The 19,308-nt window shown below is 48.8% G+C and overlaps 1 protein-coding gene across 2 annotated transcripts in view; it reads left to right on the plus strand.

The window, feature by feature from the left end:
* The window catches only part of septin3 (septin 3), a 172,972-nt gene that overhangs the window by 130,498 nt on the left and 23,166 nt on the right, over positions 1–19,308 (plus strand). The window contains exons 1-4 of one of the 2 annotated variants that reach the window (XM_072491977.1): positions 5,606–5,844; positions 6,058–6,139; positions 14,433–14,570; positions 15,481–15,598. In XM_072491977.1, the coding sequence (XP_072348078.1) occupies positions 5,619–5,844; positions 6,058–6,139; positions 14,433–14,570; positions 15,481–15,598 (564 nt within the window). In that variant the 5' untranslated portion in view covers positions 5,606–5,618. Of the gene's footprint in view, positions 1–5,605; positions 5,845–6,057; positions 6,140–14,432; positions 14,571–15,480; positions 15,599–19,308 lie in introns of those variants that run through there. The other variant, XM_072491975.1, reaches the window with a different exon arrangement.

Consider the following 19,308-nt stretch of genomic DNA (forward strand, 5'->3'; position numbering starts at 1 on the left):
CCCTATCCCCGTAACCCAGCAACTCCACCTAACGTTTGGACACTACGGGGCAATTTATCATGGCCAATCCACCTAACCCGCACTTCTTTTGGACTGTGGGAGGAAACCGGAGCACCCAGAGGAAACCCACGCAGACACGGGGAGAACGTGCAGATTCCACACAGACAGTGACCCAAGCCAGGAATCGAACCTGGGACCCTGGCGCTGTGAAGCAACAGTGCTAGCCACTGTGCTACCGTGCCGCCCCAGGTCCAGTACCTAGTTGGACTATCTACATACTATTTCAAGAACTCCTCCTGGATGCTCCTTACAAACTCTGCCCCATCCATGCCCCTGGCACTAAGTGAGTCCCAGTCAATATTGGGGAAGTGAAATGAAAATCGCTTATTGTCACAAGTAGGCTTCAAATGAAGTTACTGTGAAAAGCCCCTAGTCGCCACATTCCGGCGCCTGTTCGGGGAGGCTGTTACGGGAATGGAACCGTGCTGCTGGCCTGCCTTGGTCTGCTTTCAAAGCCAGCGATTTAGCTCTGTGCTAAACAGCCCCTAAACAGTTAAAGTCTCCCATCACAACACCCTGTTGCTTTTACACCTTGCCAAAATCTGCCTCCATATCTGTTCCTCTATCACCCGCTGGCTGTTGGGAGGCCTATAGTAAACCCCCAACATTGTGATTGCATCCTTCCTATTCCTTTTTTAAATAAATTTAGAGTACTCAATTCATTTTTTCCAATTAAAGGGCGATTTACCGTGGCCAATCCACCTACCCTGCACATCTTTGGGTTGTGGGGGTGAGACCCACACAAACACGGGGAGAATGTGCAAACTCCACTAGACAATGACCCGGAATCGAACCTGGGACCTCGGCGCCTTGAGGCAGCAGTGCTAACCATTGTGCCAACGTGCTGCCCTCACCCTTCCTATTCCTGAGCTCTACCCATATTGCCTCGCTCTATGAGCCCTCCAAGGTGTCCTCCCACAGTACAGCTGTGATATTTGTCGTGACCTATGCACAGGCGACATGACAAATGGCTCCCCACAGCTACAAGACTCCTCAACGACTCCCCCTCGGACTGATCTGTTCCCTGTAAGAACACTATTCACGACGCCCTATGCTGCTCTTGCTCATGTATTTGCTTTGTTTGGCCCCTTGTTCCCACACTGTAACCAATCACTGTTTGTCAATGTACCATTTGTCAGTATTCTCTGTTGATTATTCTTGTGCCTACTGTGTACGGACTGTGTACGTTCCCTTGGCCGCAGGAAAATACTTTTCACTGTACTTCGGTGCATGTGACAATAAATCAAATCAAAATCAAATCAAATCAGATCAGTGATGGGCACCTGCTGCCTCACAGCGCCAGGGAGGACACATGTTCAATTCTGATTTGGGTGACTGTCTGCGTGGAGTTTGTACGTTCTCCCTGTGTCTGTGTGGGTTTCCCCCGGGTTCCCACGGTGCAAGGATATGCGGGTTAGGTGGACTGGTCGTGCTAAATTGCCATTAGTGCCCAAAAAAGGTGAGGTTGGGTTACTGATCCAAGTTCTACGTTCATTTGCCTTCCCTGTTTCACTTCTCGCATTGAAACAAATGCACTTCAGTCCGCGAGACGCTCGTTGGCCAGAAACCACACCCTGCCTCCTCTTCCTCTACATCGCCTTCAGTTAGCCCACCTTTGCTATTGTTCCCACACTCCTACCAAACTAGTTTAAATCCACCGTGTGACACTAGCAAACATCCCGGCCAGAATACTCACGTCCCTCCAGTTTAGGTGCAACCCGGGTCTCACCTGCCCAGGAAGAGCTCCCAATGGTCCAGAAATCTGAAATCTTCCCTCCTACACCAGCTGTTTAGCCACGTGTTTAGCTACATTATCCTCCTCCTATTTCTAGCCTTACAGGCACGTGGCACAGGGAGTAATCCTGAGATTACAACCCGAGAGGTCCTGATTTTTAACTTTCTACTTACCTCCCTAAATTGCTACTGCAGGATCTCGTCACTCTTCTTGCCTATGTTGTTTGTACCTATGTGTATAACATCCTCTGGCTGTTCACTCTCTTCCTTCAGAATGCTTTCTGCCCATTCAAAGATATCCTTGACCCTGGCACCAGGGAGGCAACACACCCTCCTGGAGTCTCTTTCACTTCCACAGAAGCGCCTATCTGTGCCCCTTACTATGGAGTTCTCTATAACTATCGCTCTCCTGCACTTTGTCCTGCCTCCTGAGCAACAGAACCAGTTGTGGTGCCACTGTTCTGGCTTCTGTTGTTTTCCCCTGATAGGCTCTCCCCCCCAACAGTATCCAAAACAGTATTCCGCCACATGCATGCTCCTAAGTGCATCCAACTGCTGCTCCAACCAAACCATGCGGTCTGAGAGCAGCTGCCATTGATTACACTTGCTGCAGATGTAGTCGACTGGAACGCAGGAAGCGTCATGGATTTGCCACATCTCACAGGGGCAGCACTTTACCAAACTGACCGGCATTTCTGTCACCAATTAAAATATTGAAGAAAATGTATTAAACTCTTACAAATGTTACCAGAGGCATTGGGAGCAAAGAGATTCCAGCAAAAAGTTCAGGTCCTCCCAGCACTCATTTGGGTGATCGAGTTGTCAGCAGTAAATGCTGCCTCAGCACGCACCTCCCCAATGACAGGCTCTGTGTTCACACTCCAGCCTGTGTTATTGTGTCTGTAACACACTCCAGCCTGTGACATTGTGTGTGTAACACACTCCAGCCTGTGTTATTGTGTGTGTAACACACTCCGGCCTGTGTTATTGTGTGTGTAACACACTCCAGACTGTGTTATTGTGTGTGTAACACACTCCAGCCTGTGACATTGTGTGTGTAACACACTCCAGCCTGTGTTATTGTGTGTGTAACACACTCCAGCCTGTGTTATTGTGTGTGTAACACACTCCGGCCTGTGTTATTGTGTGTGTAACACACTCCAGACTGTGTTATTGTGTGTGTAACACACTCCAGCCTGTGACATTGTGTGTGTAACACACTCCAGCCTGTGTTATTGTGTGTGTAACACACTCCAGACTGTGTTATTGTGTGTGTAACACACTCCGGCCTGTGTTATTGTGTCTGTAACACACTCCAGCCTGTGACATTGTGTGTGTAACACACTCCAGCCTGTGTTGTTGTGTGTGTAACACACTCCAGTCTGTGTTATTGTGTGTGTAACACAGTCCGGCATGTGTTATTGTGTGTGTAACACACTCCAGCCTGTGTTATTGTGTGTGTAACACACTCCAGACTGTGTTATTGTGTGTGTAACACACTCCGGCCTGTGTTATTGTGTGTGTAACACACTCCAGCCTGTGTTATTGTGTGTGTAACGCAGTCCAGTCTGTGTTCTTGTGTCTGTAACACACTCCAGTCTGTGTTATTCACACTCCAGCCTGTGTTCTTGTGTCTGTAACACACTCCAGTCTGTGTTATTGTGTGTGTAACACACTCCAGTCTGTGTTATTGTGTGTGTAACACACTCCAGCCTGTGTTATTGCATCTGTAACACACTCAGTCTGTGTTATTGTGTCTGTAACACACTCCAGTCTGTGTTATTGTGTGTGTAACACACTCCAGTCTGTGTTATTGTGTGTGTAACACACTCAGCCTGTGTTATTGGGTGTGTAACACACACCAGTCTGTGTTATTGCATCTGTAACCCACTCCAGCCTGTGTTATTGTGTGTGTACCACACTCCAGTCTGTGTTCTTATGTATGTAACACACTCCAGCCTGTGTTATTGTGTGTGTAACACACTGCAGCCTGTGTTATTGTGTATGTAACACACTCCAGACTGTGTTATTGTGTGTAACACAGTCAATCTGTGTTATTGTGTGTGTAACACACTCCAGTCTGTGTTATTGTGTGTGTAACACACTCCAGTCTGTGTTATTGTGTGTGTAACACACTCCAGTCTGTGTTATTGTGTCTGTAACACACCCCAGTCTGTGTTATTGTGTGTGTAACACACTCCAGCCTGTGTTATTGTGTGTGTAACACACTCCAGATTGTATTATTGTGTGTGTAACACACTCCAGACTGTATTATTGTGTGTGTCGCACACTCCGGCCTGTGTTATTATGTGTGTAACACACTCCAGCCTGTGTTATTGTGTGTGTCGCACACTCCAGACTGTATTATTGTGTGTGTAACACACTCCAGACTGTATTATTGTGTGTGTCGCACACTCCGGCCTGTGTTATTGTGTGTGTAACACACTCCAGCCTGTGTTATTGTGTGTGTTGCACACTCCAGACTGTATTATTGTGTGTGTAACACACTCCAGACTGTATTATTGTGTGTGTCGCACACTCCGGCCTGTGTTATTGTGTGTGTAACACACTCCAGCCTGTGTTATTGTGTGTGTAACACACTCCAGACTGTATTATTGTGTGTGTAACACACTCCAGACTGTATTATTGTGTGTGTCGCACACTCCGGCCTGTGTTATTGTGTGTGTAACAAACTCCAGCCTGTGTTATTGTGTGTGTAACACACTCCAGACTGTATTATTGTGTGTGTCGCACACTCCGGCCTGTGTTACTCCGGCCAGTGTTATTGTGTGTGTAACACGCTCCAGCCTGTGTTATTGTGTGTGTAACACACTCCAGCCTGTGTTATTGTGTATGTAACACGCTCCAGCCTGTGTTATTGTGTGTGTAACACGCTCCAGCCTGTGTTATTGCGTGTGTAACACACTCCGGCCTGTGTTATTGTGTGTGTAACACACTCCTGCCTGTGTTATTGTGTGTGTAACACGCTCCAGCCTGTGTTATTGTGTGTGTAACACGCTCCAGCCTGTGTTATTGTGTGTGTAACATGCTCCAGCCTGTGTTATTGTGTGTGTAACACACTCCGGCCTGTGTTAACTCCAGCCTGTGTTATTGTGTGTGTTACACACTCCAGCCTGTGTTATTGTGTGTGTAACACACTCCGGCCTGTGTTATTGTGTACACTCCGGCCTGTGTTATTGTGTGTGTAACACGCTCCGGCCTGTGTTATTGTGTGTGTAACACGCTCCAGCCTGTGTTATTGTGTGTGTACAGTCTGGCCTGTGTTATTGTGTGTGTAACACACTCCAGACTGTGTTATTGTGTGTGTAACACGCTCCAGCCTGTGTTATTGTGTGTGTAACATGCTCCAGCCTGTGTTATTGTGTGTGTAACACGCTCCGGCCTGTGTTATTGTGTGTGTAACACACTCCGGCCTGTGTTATTGTGTGTGTTACACACTCCAGCCTGTGTTATTGTGTGTGTAACACACTCCGGCCTGTGTTATTGTGTGTGTAACACACTCCGGCCTGTGTTATTGTGTGTGTAACACGCTCCGGCCTGTGTTATTGTGTGTGTAACACGCTCCGGCCTGTGTTATTGTGTGTGTAACATGCTCCGGCCTGTGTTATTGTGTGTGTAGCACACTCCAGCCTGTGTTATTGTGTGTGTAACATGCTCCAGCCTGTGTTATTGTGTGTGTAACACGCTCCAGCCTGTGTTATGTGTGTGTAAGATGCCGCAGTGTTAACCTGGTTCAGTGGATGCCGAGTCATTGACATTAACCGGCAGATGGAGCAGCAATTACTTTGTTGCCATGGCAGCTGATGTCAAGTAACCTGAAGCTAGATTGTGCTCAATTAGGCGGTCGGATCTGTTCATGTTTAAATAGAAGGAAATCTCAGACCACTGACTACCCAGCCGGGCAAAATTATCTTTCTTCAGTTGAAAACTCTCCACCCAATCTCCGTCTGCCTCAGTGGGAAACATCCGAGTATCGCAATGGTGATACCCACCATATCCTCTCTGGTGTGGGCCCACATCGCCCTCATGGTGAACAAGCTTTATTAGCTCTTTATTCACAAATTCTGTATCTAATTTTTGAAGCGATAGGAGCTTCGACAAAGAGCCAAGCACTGCCTTCTCTCTCCACAGGCGCTGACTGTCCTGCTGAGAGGGTCCAGCATTTTCTGTTGTTGCGTGAGCTGATAGCTGAGCAGTTTTCCGGATTGTGCCCTGATCTTGTTCACTGTTTATTTGTTACAGTTATTGAGGAGAAAGGGGTGAAAATGAAGCTGACAGTTATTGACACTCCAGGATTCGGAGATCAAATCAACAACGATAACTGGTACGTTGCTGGGGCCGCTCCGCTCGAGCGACAAGCGCTCTCTCTGGGCAACTCAGTCAGGGTTTTCTTTAATGTCGCTGATTTGAAGGGCTAAGAAGAGGGGGTTTGAGGTTACGGAGCTGATAATCATGCCTGATAAAAAAAATACAGGAATACAGACTGGAGTATCAGTCTGAGAACCACAGATCACTGCAGGGAAAAGACTGAACTGAGCGCATTCCGAATGAATTCTTACACTCGGAGCAGGATCGGGGTGTGTCCAAATCCTGAGGGTGCTGGACAGAGTAGAGGGGGGAGAAACCGTCCCCCCCCCCCCTCGTTAAAGGATCAAGGACGGGAGGGCACCGGTTTAGAGTAATTCACAAAGGAAGCAAATGCGATGGATGGAAAACGAAGCGAGTGGTCGAGGCCTGGGACGCACGGCTTGTGGGTGTGGTGGAGGCAGGTTCAATCGAGACTTTCCAGAGGGTTTTACATGATTATTTGAACAGAAACAGTGTGCAGGGGTTCGGGGAAAAGGCAGGGTTACGGCACTGAGTCACGGTGCTCCTTTCGTGAGCCGGTGCAGACTCGATGGGCCGAATGGCTTCCTCCTGTGCGGTAACCATTCTGTGATTCTGCGAGGTAGCTGGTGAGAGATCCCTGTTGCCGCCTCTGGGGAAGGACTGCTGAACGATGAGGCAAAGGTTCAGCCCTGTCCCACCCACTGGAGAACACAACTCTCAACATTAATATCAACAAACAGTGAAAGGTGAACAGAGAAAACACAACATTGCTCCTTCCACAGTGGGGACACTGCCCCTAACTCCCCTCTAACCATCAATGCCAGGAGGTGTGCCAGTATACTTCACGTCTGACTCAGCAACTCTCAACAAATAGCGACGATCCATACATGAAGCACGGTAGCATTGTGGATAGCACAGTTGCTTCACAGCTCCAGGGTCCCAGGTTCGATTCCGGCTTGGGTCACTGTCTGTGCGGAGTCTGCACATCCTCCCCGTGTCTGCGTGGGTTTCCTCCGGGTGCTCCGGTTTCCTCCCACAGTCCAAAGTTGTGCAGGTTAGGTGGATTGGCCATGATAAATTGCCCTTAGTGTCCAAAATTGCCCTTAGTGTTGGGTGGGGTTACTGGGTTATGGGGATCGGGTGGAGGTATTGACCTTGGGTAGGGTGCTCTTTCCAAGAGCCGGTGCAGACTCGATGGGCCGAATGGCCTCCTTCTGCACTGTAAATTCTATGATAATCTATGATGAAACCAATGTGAATTATTTACAAGTGAATTTTAAATTTGAGCAAAACCTTTCTGCCCTCAAATCTTCTGTAAATGGAAATGGAGTTGGGTAGGAAAGTTTTGCCCATGATGCATGGAGTTCATAGAATCCTCACAGTGCAGAAGGAGGCCATTTGGCCCAGCTTGTCCATGCCAGCCCAAGGACACCCAGTGTCCTTCCTAATCCCGCCTTCCTGCCCCCGGCCCACAGCCCTGTAGCTGACAGCAATTAAGTTGCAGATCCAGGTACTTTTTAAAAGAGTTTAGGGTCTCTGCCTCCACCACCAACTCGGGCAGCAAATTCCAGCCTCCCACTACCCTCTGCGTAAAAACCTTCTTCCTCCTGTCCCCTCTCCACCTTCTGCCTCTTATGTTGAATCTCTGTCCCCTGGTTCCAGAATTCTCCACCAAGGGAAACAATCCTGGCCACTCGATCTCTTCCCCTCATAATTTTGTTCACCTCAATTAAATCACCCCTCAGCCTCCTTTGTTCCGAGGAAAATAACCCCACTCTGTCCAGTCTCTCCTCCTGGCCACACTTTTCTCACCCTGGCAACATTCCTGTAAACCTCCTCTGCACTCTCTCCAGAGCAATAACGTCCTTCCTGTAATGTGGCGACCAGAACTGCGCACAATACTCCAGTTGTGGCCTCACCAGTGTTTTATACAATTCCAACATTATATCCATACTTTTATATTCTATACATTTGCCAGTAAAGGAGAGCATTCCATATGCTTTCTTTACAACCTTATCTACTTGAACGGCTGCCTTCAGGGACCTGTGTACTTGCACGGCAAGAATTCTCACTTCATCTACCCCTCTTAGTATAGAACATAGAACATAGAAAAATACAGCACAGAACAGGCCCTTCGGCCCACGATGTTGTGCCGAACCTTTGTCCCAGATTAATCATAGATTATCATAGAATTTACAGTTTACATTTATTGTGTACTCCCTATAACTGTTTGACCCCCCGAAATGCTGCCCTCACACTTCTCTGTGTTAAAATCCACCTGCCTCTTTCTCGCCCCCTCTACAACCCTGGATCATTCTGGAGATTGTAGCTTTCCTCGACACTGCCCACCACCCGGCCAATCTTTGTGTCGTCTGCAAATTTCCCAATCGTTACCCCGTGTTCACATCCAAATCGTTAATACATATATTAATCTTTGGTAACGAAGCTGGGCAAGTGGTTGAAGAATCAGAGGGGGAGCATTTTGCAGACTGTGATCATAACTCTGTTAGCTTGAAGATTGTTATGGAAACGGACAAGGATGGGCCTGAGATCAAAGTTCTAAACTGGGGACAGGCGGATGTTAATAAGTACAGATATGATTTGGCCAGAGCTGGGAGCAGACACTTTTAGGTAAATCTGTGACAGACGCAGTCAAGAAGGAAATAGGGAGAGTGCAGGGCCAACATGTTCCAGTTAAGAAAATGGGTGGGACCCACAAATCCAGTGAGCCCTGGATATTGAGGGATGTACAGCACCACTGGATCAGGAGAGAAAGGGAGGCTTATGGCAGACACCGAGGGCTCAAAAAAGTGTTGGGTGGGGTTACTGGGTTATGGGGATAGGGTGGAGGTAGGGTAGGGTGCTCTTTCCAAGAGCCGGTGCAGACTCGATGGGCCGAATGGCCTCCTTCTGCACTGTAAATTCTATGAAAAACAGCAGAAGCCCGAGAGGCAGCAGAATGTGCAAGAGGGAATTAAAAAAGGAAATTAGGGGAGCAAAAAGGGGACATGAAACGATATTGGCCGGTAAAATAAAGGAAAATCCTCAATTGTTTTAGAAGTACATTAAGGGTAAAAGGATAACTAGGGAAAGAGTCGGGCCCACTATGGACCACAGTGTAATTTGTGTGAAGCAGGAGGATGTAGGTACGGTTCTAAATGAATACTTTGAGTCAGTGTTCACCCGTGAGAGGGATGGTGTGGGTGTAGAAATCAGGGAGAAGGATTGTAATAAAATTAAAGAGAATTACACAGACAGAGAGGGAGGTTCTGACGGGTCTGGCAGGTTTAAGAGTAGACAAATCTCCAGGCCCAGATGAAATATATCCCAGGCTGCTGAGTGAGGCAAGGGAGGAAATAGCAGGGGCGCTGGCAATAATTTTCAATTCCTCTCTGTCCATAGGAGCGGTGCCGGGGGACTGGAGGATAGTCAATGTGGTTCCATTATTCAAGAAGGGGGGAAGGGATAAACCAGGAAACGACAGGCCGGTCAGTCTAACCTCAGTGGGGGGGGGGGGGGGGGGGGGGGGTCTATTGGAAGCAATTCTGAGAGACAGAATTAATCTGCATTTGGAGAGTCCGGATTAATCAGGAACAGTCAGCGTGGGTTTGTTAAGGGGACGTCACGTCTGACCAACTTGATTGAATTTTCAGAAGAGGTGACCAGGGGTGTAGATGAGGGAAATGCATTTGACGTGGTCTACTTGGACTTCAGCAAGGCTTTTGATAAGGTTCCACATGAGAGACTGATAGCAAAGCTAAGAGCCAATGGGATCCAAGGGAATTTGGCAAATTGGATCCAGAATTGGCTGAGTGGCGGGAAGCAGAGGGTGATGGTCGAGGGGTGTTTTTCTGACTGGAAGCCTGTGTCCAGTGGGGTCCCACAGAGATCAGTGTTGGGGTCCCGCAGGGATCAGTGTTGGGGCCGCGCAGGGATCAGTGTTGGGGTCCCGCAGGGATCAGTGTTGGGGTCCTGCGGGGATCAGTGTTGGGATCCCGCAGGGATCAGTGTTGGGGTCCCGCGGGGATCAGTGTTGGGGTCTTGCGGGGATCAGTGTTGCGGTCCCGTGGGGATCAGTGTTGGGGACAGGGATCAGTGTTGGGGTCCCACGGGGATCAGTGTTGGGGTACTGCGGGGATCAGTGTTGGGGACAGGGATCAGTGTTGGGGTCCCGCGGGGATCAGTGTTGGGGTACCACGGGGATCAGTGTTGGGGTCCCATGGGGATCAGTATTGGGTCCCGCGAGGATCAGTGTTGGGGTCTTGCGGGGATCAGTGTTGCGGTCCCGCGGGGATCAGTGTTGGGGACAGGGATCAGTGTTGGGGTCCCACAGGGATCAGTGTTGGGGTACTGCGGGGATCAGTGTTGGGGACAGGGATCAGTGTTGGGGTCCCACGGGGATCAGTGTAGGGGACAGGGATCAGTGTTGGGGTCCCGCGGGGATCAGTGTTGGGGACAGGGATCAGTGTTGAGGTCCCGCGGGGATCAGTGTTGGGGTCCCGCGGGGATCAGTGTTGGAGTCCCGCGGGGATCAGTGTTGGGGACAGGGATCAGTGTTGAGGTCCCGCGGGGATCAGTGTTGGGGTACTGCGGGGATCAGTGTTGGGGACAGGGATCAGTGTTGGGGTCCCGCGGAGATCAGTGTTGGGGTCCCGCGGGGATCAGTGTTGGGGTCCCGTGGGGATCAGTATTGGGGTCCCGCGGGGATCAGTGTTGGGGTCCCGCGGGGATCAATGTTGGGGTCCCGCGGGGATCAGTGTTGGGGACAGGGATCAGTGTTGGGGTCCCACGGGGATCAGTGTTGGGGTACTGCGGGGATCAGTGTTGGGGACAGGGATCAGTGTTGGGGTCCCGCGGGGATCAGTGTTGGGGTCCCGTGGGGATCAGTATTGGGGTCCCGCGGGGATCAGTGTTGGGGTCCCGCGGGGATCAATGTTGGGGTCCCGCGGGGATCAGTGTTGGGGACAGGGATCAGTGTTGGGGTCCCACGGGGATCAGTGTTGGGGTACTGCGGGGATCAGTGTTGGGGACAGGGATCAGTGTTGGGGTCCCATGGGGATCTGTTTTGGGGACAGGGATCAGTGTTGGGGTCCCGCGGGGATCATGTTGGGGTCCCGCAGGGATCAGTGTTGGGAACAGGGATCAGTGTTGAGGTCCCGCGGGGATCAGTGTTGGGGTCCCGCGGGGATCAGTGTTGGAGTCCCGCGGGGATCAGTGTTGGGGACAGGGATCAGTGTTGTGGTCCCGCGGGGATCAGTGTTGGGGTCCCGCGGGGATCATGTTGGGGTCCCGCAGGGATCAGTGTTGGGAACAGGGATCAGTGTTGAGGTCCCGCGGGGATCAGTGTTGGGGTCCCGCGGGGATCAGTGTTGGAGTCCCGCGGGGATCAGTGTTGGGGACAGGGATCAGTGTTGTGGTCCCGCGGGGATCAGTGTTGGGGTCCCGCGGGGATCAGTGTTGGGATCCCGCAGTGGATGTGGTGTATTTGGATTTTCAGAAAGCTTTTGACATAAAGTCCCACATAAAAGATTAGTGTGCAAAATGATAGTGCACGGGATTGGAGGTAATGCATTGACATAAGTTTAGAATCGGTTCATGGTGAGGAAACAGAGAGTAAGAATAAATGGGACTTTATTGAAGTGGGGGTGGTGACAGTGGGGTTCTGTAGGGATCAGTGTTTGGACTCCAGCTATTCACAATATACATCAATGATTTAGATGAGGGAACCAGAAATAATATTGCCAAGTTTGCTGGGGACACAAATCTTGGTGGAATATGAGGGGTGAGGAGGAGGTTAAGAGGCTTCAAGGTGATTGAGACAAGTTGAGTGAGTGGGAAAATACATGGCACATACAGTTATCCACTTTGGACAGAGAAACAGAATGGCAGGGTATTATTGGGCAATGTTGACGTGCAAAGGGACGTGGGTGTCCTTGTAGACCAGTCACTGGAAGCGAGCACACAGGTACAGCAAACGGTTACACAGACAAATGGCCTTCACTGCAAGAGGATTTGATAGAGGAGCACGGATGGATTACTGCAGCTGTACAGGACCTTGCTGAGAGCATACTTGGAGTAATATGTGCAGTTTTGATATCCTTCAAGGATATTCTTGTCATAGAGGGAGTGCAGTGAAGATTTAACAGACTGATTGCTGGGATGGCAGGATTTGGAGAGACTGGACCTGTATTCACTAACATTTAGAAAAATGAGAGGGGATCGGATTGAAAGGTATAAAATTCTGTCAGGGCCGGACAGACTGCATGCTGGGATGCTGCTCCCTCTGGCTGGGAGGGGGAGGGGGGGTCGAGAACAAGGGGTCACAGCCTCAGGATACAGGGTCGGCCATTTGGGACTGAGGTGAGGAGAAACCCTGGGGAATTCTCTCCGCAGAGACTGTGGAGGCCGAGTCCCTGAATATATTTAAGAAGGAAATCGATAGATTTCTAGACTTTGAAAGGGTGAATGAGGAGAATGCGGGAATACAGATGTGATTTACTGGAGGGGGTGCAGAGGAGATTCACCAGGATGGTGCCTGGGACGGAACATTTAAGTTATGAAGAGAGGTTGGGGCTTGGGTTGTTTTCGCTGGAGCGGAGAAGACTGAGGGGCGACCTGATCGAGTGGACAAGATTCCGAGGGGCACGGACAGGGTGGATAGGAAGCAGCTGCTCCCCTGAGTTGAAGGGTCAGTTACGAGGGGGTCACAAGTTCAAGGTCAGGGGCAGGAGGGGGAGTTTGAGGAAAAACCTTTTTCCCCAGAGGGTGGTGAGGGTCTGGAACGCGCTGCCTGGGAGGGGGGTAGAGGCGGGTCTGGAACGCGCTGCCTGGGAGGGTAGAGGCGGGTCTGGAACGCACTGCCTGGGAGGGTGGTGAGGGTCTGGAACGCGCTGTCTGGGAGGGGGGTCGGGGGGGGTGGGGGGGGGGGGGGGGGTCGCCTCACATCCTTTAAAAAGTACCCGGATGGGCTCTCGGCCGTCCCAACATTCCAGGCTGTGGGCCAAGGGCTGGCCAATGGGATTAGGTCGGCAGGTCAAGGGTTTCTCACCTGTCGGTGCAGGCTCGATGGGCCGAAGGGCCTCTTCTGTATCATTCTGTGACTCTGATTCTATAATGTTGAGATTGTGGATCAGGCGTGATCATAATGAAGGCCCTCCCATAAGGGCCTCCTCCTGCTCCTGTATTCTATGTTTCGATACACAGTGGGACACCAGGACAAAGCGATCTGATATCCCTCTCTCCACTATTCTCCTGTTGCCCTGGATGAACCCTCCTGTTTAAAGAGTGAACAAAGAACAAAGAAAATGACAGCACAGGAACAGGCCCTTCAGCCCTTCCAGCCTGCGCCGATCCAGATCCTTTATCTAAACCTGTCGCCTATTTTCCAAGGATCTACTTCCCTCTGTTCCCCGCCCGTTCATATATCTGTCTAGATGCATCTTAAATGATGCTATTGTGCCCGCCTCTACCACCTCCGCTGGCAAAGCGTTCCAGGCACCCACCACCCTCTGCGTAAAAAACTTTCCACGCACATCTCCCTTAAACTTTCCCCCTCTCACCTTGAAATTGTGACCCCTTGTAATTAACACCCCCACTCTTGGAAAAAGCTTGTTGCTATCCACCCTGTCCATACCTCTCAATTTTGTAGACCTCAATCAGGTCCTCCCTCAACCTCCGTCTTTCCAATGAAAACAATCCTAAGCTACTCAACCTTTCTTCATAGCTAGCACCCTCCATACCAGGCAACATCCTGGTGAACCTCCTCTGCACCCTCTCTAAAGCATCCACATCCTTCTGGTAATGTGACGACCAGAACTGCACGCAGTATTCCAAATGTGGCCTAACCAAAGTCCTATACAACTGTAACATGACCTGCCGACTCTTGTACTCAATACCCCGTCCGATGAAGGCAAGCATGCTGTATGCCTTCTTGACCACTCTATCGACCTGCGTTGCCACCTTCAGGGTACAATGGACCTGAACTCCCAGATCTCTCTGTACATCAATTTTCCCCAGGACTCTTCCATTGACCGTATAGTCCGTTCTTGAATTGGATCTTCCAAAATGCATCACCTCACATTTGCCTGGATTGAACGCCATCTGCCATTTCTCTGCCCAACTCTCCAATCTATCTATATTCTGCTGTATTCAAAGGAAGGATTTGATGTGAACAAATGTATATCATACCGCACACTGTAAAGTCAGGGTCAGTGTTGCCCCTTCACAGTGGGGGGGCGCTGTTTCTCTGTCTGGCCAATAGAATCTCACGTATCCTTGGTCTGTTGCAGCTGGGAGCCAATCGAGAAGTATATCAGCGAACAGTATGAAAAATTCTTGAAGGAGGAGGCGAATATCTCGAGGAAGAAGCGGATTCCTGACACGCGAGTGCATTGTTGTTTGTATTTCATCTCACCCACTGGTCACTCGTACGTATTAAACACTCTTTGTGCCTAACCTATCAGCACTCTCTCTCTCCTCCTCCCATAAGGGCCTGAACAGAGTTGATGGGCTGCTAGGTTTTATCACTGGATAGGCCGAGAGGTTGTGATAATCCCGTAGAAAGACCCCGGTTAGAATGTTCTGTGTAATATTGGAGTCTGCACTAAAGGCACTGAGACTTTCGACAGGTTGCTGGGCTGATCTACGAGATTCTGCCCTGACAGAATTTGGGGATCAAGGGAGTGAAACATTAGTCCGGGATCAAACCTGGACTGCAAGCCTCTGAGCCGTGACCAGCGGCTTTCCTGGTGGTCAGGGGTCATTCAGAGCAGGATGACATCTCCACCTCTCTTGTGGTTTGGCCAATGTTTTGGTGGGTCTCAGTTTAATGCCCTTCATCCCATTGCACCTCCAGCAGTGTGCAATGGGCGGCACGGCGGCTAGCACTACGGTCTCACAGCGGCAGGGTCCCAGGTCCGACTCCGGCCTCGAGTCACTGTCTGTGCGGAGTCTGCACGTTCTCCCCGTGTCTGCGTGGGTTTCCTCCGGGTGCTCCGGTTTCCTCCCACAGTCCAAAGAAGTGCAGGTTGGGTGGGTTGGCCATGATAAATTGCCCTTAGTGTCCAAACGTTAGGTGCAGTTACTGGGATGGGGCGGAGTGTTGGGCCCAGGTAGGATGCTCTTTCGAAGGGCCGGTGCAGACTCGATGGGCTGAATGGCCTCTTTCAGCACTGTAGGAATTCTATGATTTGATGATTCGCGTTTCCATGGACTGGTGTCTGGGCTCCCAGGCAGAGCCAATCGTCACTCCTCCGGAACGAAGCCAAAACCTCCTCAACAAACTCTTCCTTGTCCTCTAACTCCACGAGTACCTGACTCATGTATCTCTCCTTCCAGGCTGCGGCCCTTGGATGTCGAGTTTATGAAGCGGCTGGGGAAAATAATGAACATTATTCCTGTCATTGCAAAGGCCGACACAATGACACTGGAGGAAAGGCACGAATTTAAATTGAGGGTGAGTCACTCCTCGTCAGTTTATAAACCCAGTGATGATGTAGTATATATAAATGATTTGGAGGAAAATGTAACTGGTCTGATTAGTAAGTTTGCAGACGACACAAAGGTTGGTGGAATTGCGGATAGCGATGAGGACTGTCAGAGGATACAGCAGGATTTAGATTGTTTGGAGACTTGGGCAGAGAGATGGCAGATGGAGTTTAATCCGGACAAATGTGAGGTAATGCATTTTGGAAGGTCTAATGCAGGTAGGGAATATACAGTGAATGGTAGAACCCTCAAGAGTATTGAAAGTCTAAGAGATCTAGGTGTACAGGTCCACAGGTCACTGAAAGGGGCAACACAGGTGGAGAAGGTAGTCAAGAAGGCATACGGCATGCTTGCCTTCATTGGCCGGGGCATTGAGTATAAGAATTGGCAAGTCATGTTGCAGCTGTATAGAACCTTAGTTAGGCCACACTTGGAGTATAGTGTTCAATTCTGGTCGCCACACTACCAGAAGGATGTGGAGGCTTTAGAGAGGGTGCTGAAGAGATTTACCAGAATGTTGCCTGGTATGGAGGGCATTAACTATGAGGAGCGGTTGAATAAACTCTGTTTGTTCTCACTGGAACAAAGGAGGTTGAGGGGCAACCTGATAGAGGTCTACAAAATTATGAGGGGCATAGACAGTGGATAGTCAGAGGCTTTTCCCCAGGGTAGAGGGGTCAATTACTAGGGGGCATAGGTTTAAGGTGAGAGGGGCAAGGTTTAGAGTAGATGTACGAGGCAAGTTTTTTACACAGAGGGTAGTGGGTGCCTGGAACTCGCTACCGGAGGAGGTGGTGGAAGCAGGGACGATAGTGACATTTAAGGGGCATCTTGACAAATACATGAATAGGATGGGAATAGAGGGATACGGACCCAGGAAGTGTAGAAGATTGTAGTTTAGTCGGGCAGCATGGTCGGCGCGGGCTTGGAGGGCCGAAGGGCCTGTTCCTGTGCTGTACATTTCTTTGTTCTTTGTTCTAAACCTTGAGCGTTTTCAAAGTGATTTAGACAACAGGATGTGGGAAAATTCATCAATCACGATGCAATTTCAAGGAAGAGAGTCCTACCTTTCAACCTGATATTTTATAGAAATTCAGAGCCAACGCTGTGTTCAGAACCTTCTGACTCGAGGCTTCGCCCTCACATTATCAAGCAGCAGACATTCGGAATAATTCTGTTGTTGCCATTTACATCTCCCCTCGGACCATCTCCAGTTTCTATACTTGTCCCGTTACCACTCCAACTTTGATCATCGTCCCTTTGTCATTTAATCTCTCCTGCCGCCAGCATATCCCAGACCTTCCCTCTTGTACTGTTGTCCTCTTCTCCACTCCCACCCCCACCCATTCCCCATCACTGTTCGTGCTTAAATCAGTCATATTTCTAACGTTTTTGTCATAATATACACGCAGGTATATGATGGTGCACAGACAGGCAGTGATTGACGCACAGGATGACCAGTGAACACACAGAACACAGCAGCCAATCACCAGACAGGACACGACCACTATAAAACCAGAGGGCACTAGTTTTCCCGCTCTCTCGGGATGCAGCCTCTGAGACAGTCAGAGCCTGTGAGCAGCAACTAGAACATCCACCATGTGGTAGTAAGATAGTCTGGTCAAGTTAGCCTCAGGTCTCCAGTCAACTCAGCATAGTGTCAACCCACAGTTAAAGTATGTATGATAGTTAAGAGTTCAATAAAATCGAGTTGCATTTCTTCAAGTGTTGGAAGCCTGTCTCTCTCACTGCTGCAGTAAACGCAGTCCCCGCAGACCCGGCACACCCAACACATCTAATGAGTAATCGACCTGAAACGCTGGGCGGGATTCTCCTGTTCGCGAGCAGCGTATCGCTCGGCAGCAGGAGGCGGCGCGCTATTAACTGGGATTCTCTGTTCCCAGCGCTATCAATGATGCCACCCCCCCTCCCCTGCTGCTAGCATACCCACGGGCAGGGTGCACAACCAACGGGACCAGAGATTCCCACCACCAGGGAACGGCCAGAGAATTCCTGCTGTTAACTCTGCCCCCCTCAGCACTCCATATCTGCAGAGTCTTTCCTGCATATCCTGTCTTTATATCATGATACACTCCACCAGCATCCCTCCCAGAACCACACGTCTGCCTCTTACGTTTAGCACCATGGTTAACACTTTTGTTAAGTGCCATTTTAATCCAATTTCAAATAAAGCTGCAAAGGGTTGTGTTAAAACATTGCAGACAGGTGGTAAAGTTAACAGCTGGAGAAAAATAAACCCATTTCCAAAATGTGTCAGACGATTGAGCAAATCCGGAGTGGAAACCAGTCCAATAGGAGGAGAAAATGTTAATTAAAGGATCCTGTCCACTCGGGGTGTAGAGGGTATTTTAGAATATTGTGGAGAGTATTGTATTGTATAGTATTGTGGTGAGTATTGTATTGTAGAGTATTGTGCAGAGTATTCTACTGTAGAGTATTGTGCAGAGTATTCTATTGTAGAGTATTATAGAGAGTATTGTATTGTAGAGTATTGTGCAGAGTATTGTGTTGTAGAGTATTGTGGTGAGTATTGTATTGTAGAGTATTGTGCAGAGTATTGTATTGCAGAGTATTGTATTGTAGAGTATTGTGGTGAGTATTGTATTGTAGAGTATTGTGGTGAGTATTGTATTGTAGATATCGTGGAGAGTATTGTATTACAGAATATTGTAGAGATTATTGTGTTGTAGAGTATTGTGGTGAGTATTGTATTGCAGAGTATTGTGGAGAGTATTGTATTGTAGAGTATTGTGGTGAGTATTGTATTGTAGAGTATTGTGGAGAGTATTGTATTGTAGAGTATTGTGGTGAGTATTGTATTGTAGAGTATTGTGGTGAGTATTGTATTGTAGAGTATCGTGGTGAGTATTGTATTGTGGAGTATTGTGGAGAGTATTGTATTGCAGAGTATTGTGGTGAGTATTGTATTGTAGAGTATTGTGGTGAGTATTGTATTGTAGAGTATTGTATTGCAGAGTATCGTGGTGAGTATTGTATTGTAGAGTATTGTGGAGAGTATTGTATTGCAGAGTATTGTGGTGAGTATTGTATTGTAGAGTATTGTGGTGAGTATTGTATTGTAGAGTATTGTGGTGAGTATTGTATTGTAGAGTATTGTGGTGAGTATTGTATTGCAGAGTATTGTGGAGAGTATTGTATTGTAGAGTATTGTGGTGAGTATTGTATTGTAGAGTATTGTGGAGAGTATTGTATTGTAGAGTATTGTGGTGAGTATTGTATTGTAAAGTATTGTGGTGAGTATTGTATTGTAGAGTATCGTGGTGAGTATTGTATTGTGGAGTATTGTGGAGAGTATTGTATTGCAGAGTATTGTGGTGAGTATTGTATTGTAGAGTATTGTGGTGAGTATTGTATTGTAGAGTATTGTATTGCAGAGTATCGTGGTGAGTATTGTATTGTAGAGTATTGTGGAGAGTATTGTATTGCAGAGTATTGTGGTGAGTATTGTATTGTAGAGTATTGTGGTGAGTATTGTATTGTAGAGTATTGTGGTGAGTATTGTATTGTAGAGTATTGTGGTGAGTATTGTATTGCAGAGTATTGTGGTGAGTATTGTATTGTAGAGTATTGTGGAGAGTACTGTATTGTAGAGTATTGTGGAGAGTATTGTATTGTAGAGTATTGTGCAGAGTATTG

The sequence above is a fragment of the Scyliorhinus torazame genome, chromosome 29, assembly GCF_047496885.1.
Source record: "Scyliorhinus torazame isolate Kashiwa2021f chromosome 29, sScyTor2.1, whole genome shotgun sequence".
In the NCBI taxonomy this organism is placed as follows: Eukaryota; Metazoa; Chordata; class Chondrichthyes; order Carcharhiniformes; family Scyliorhinidae; genus Scyliorhinus; species Scyliorhinus torazame.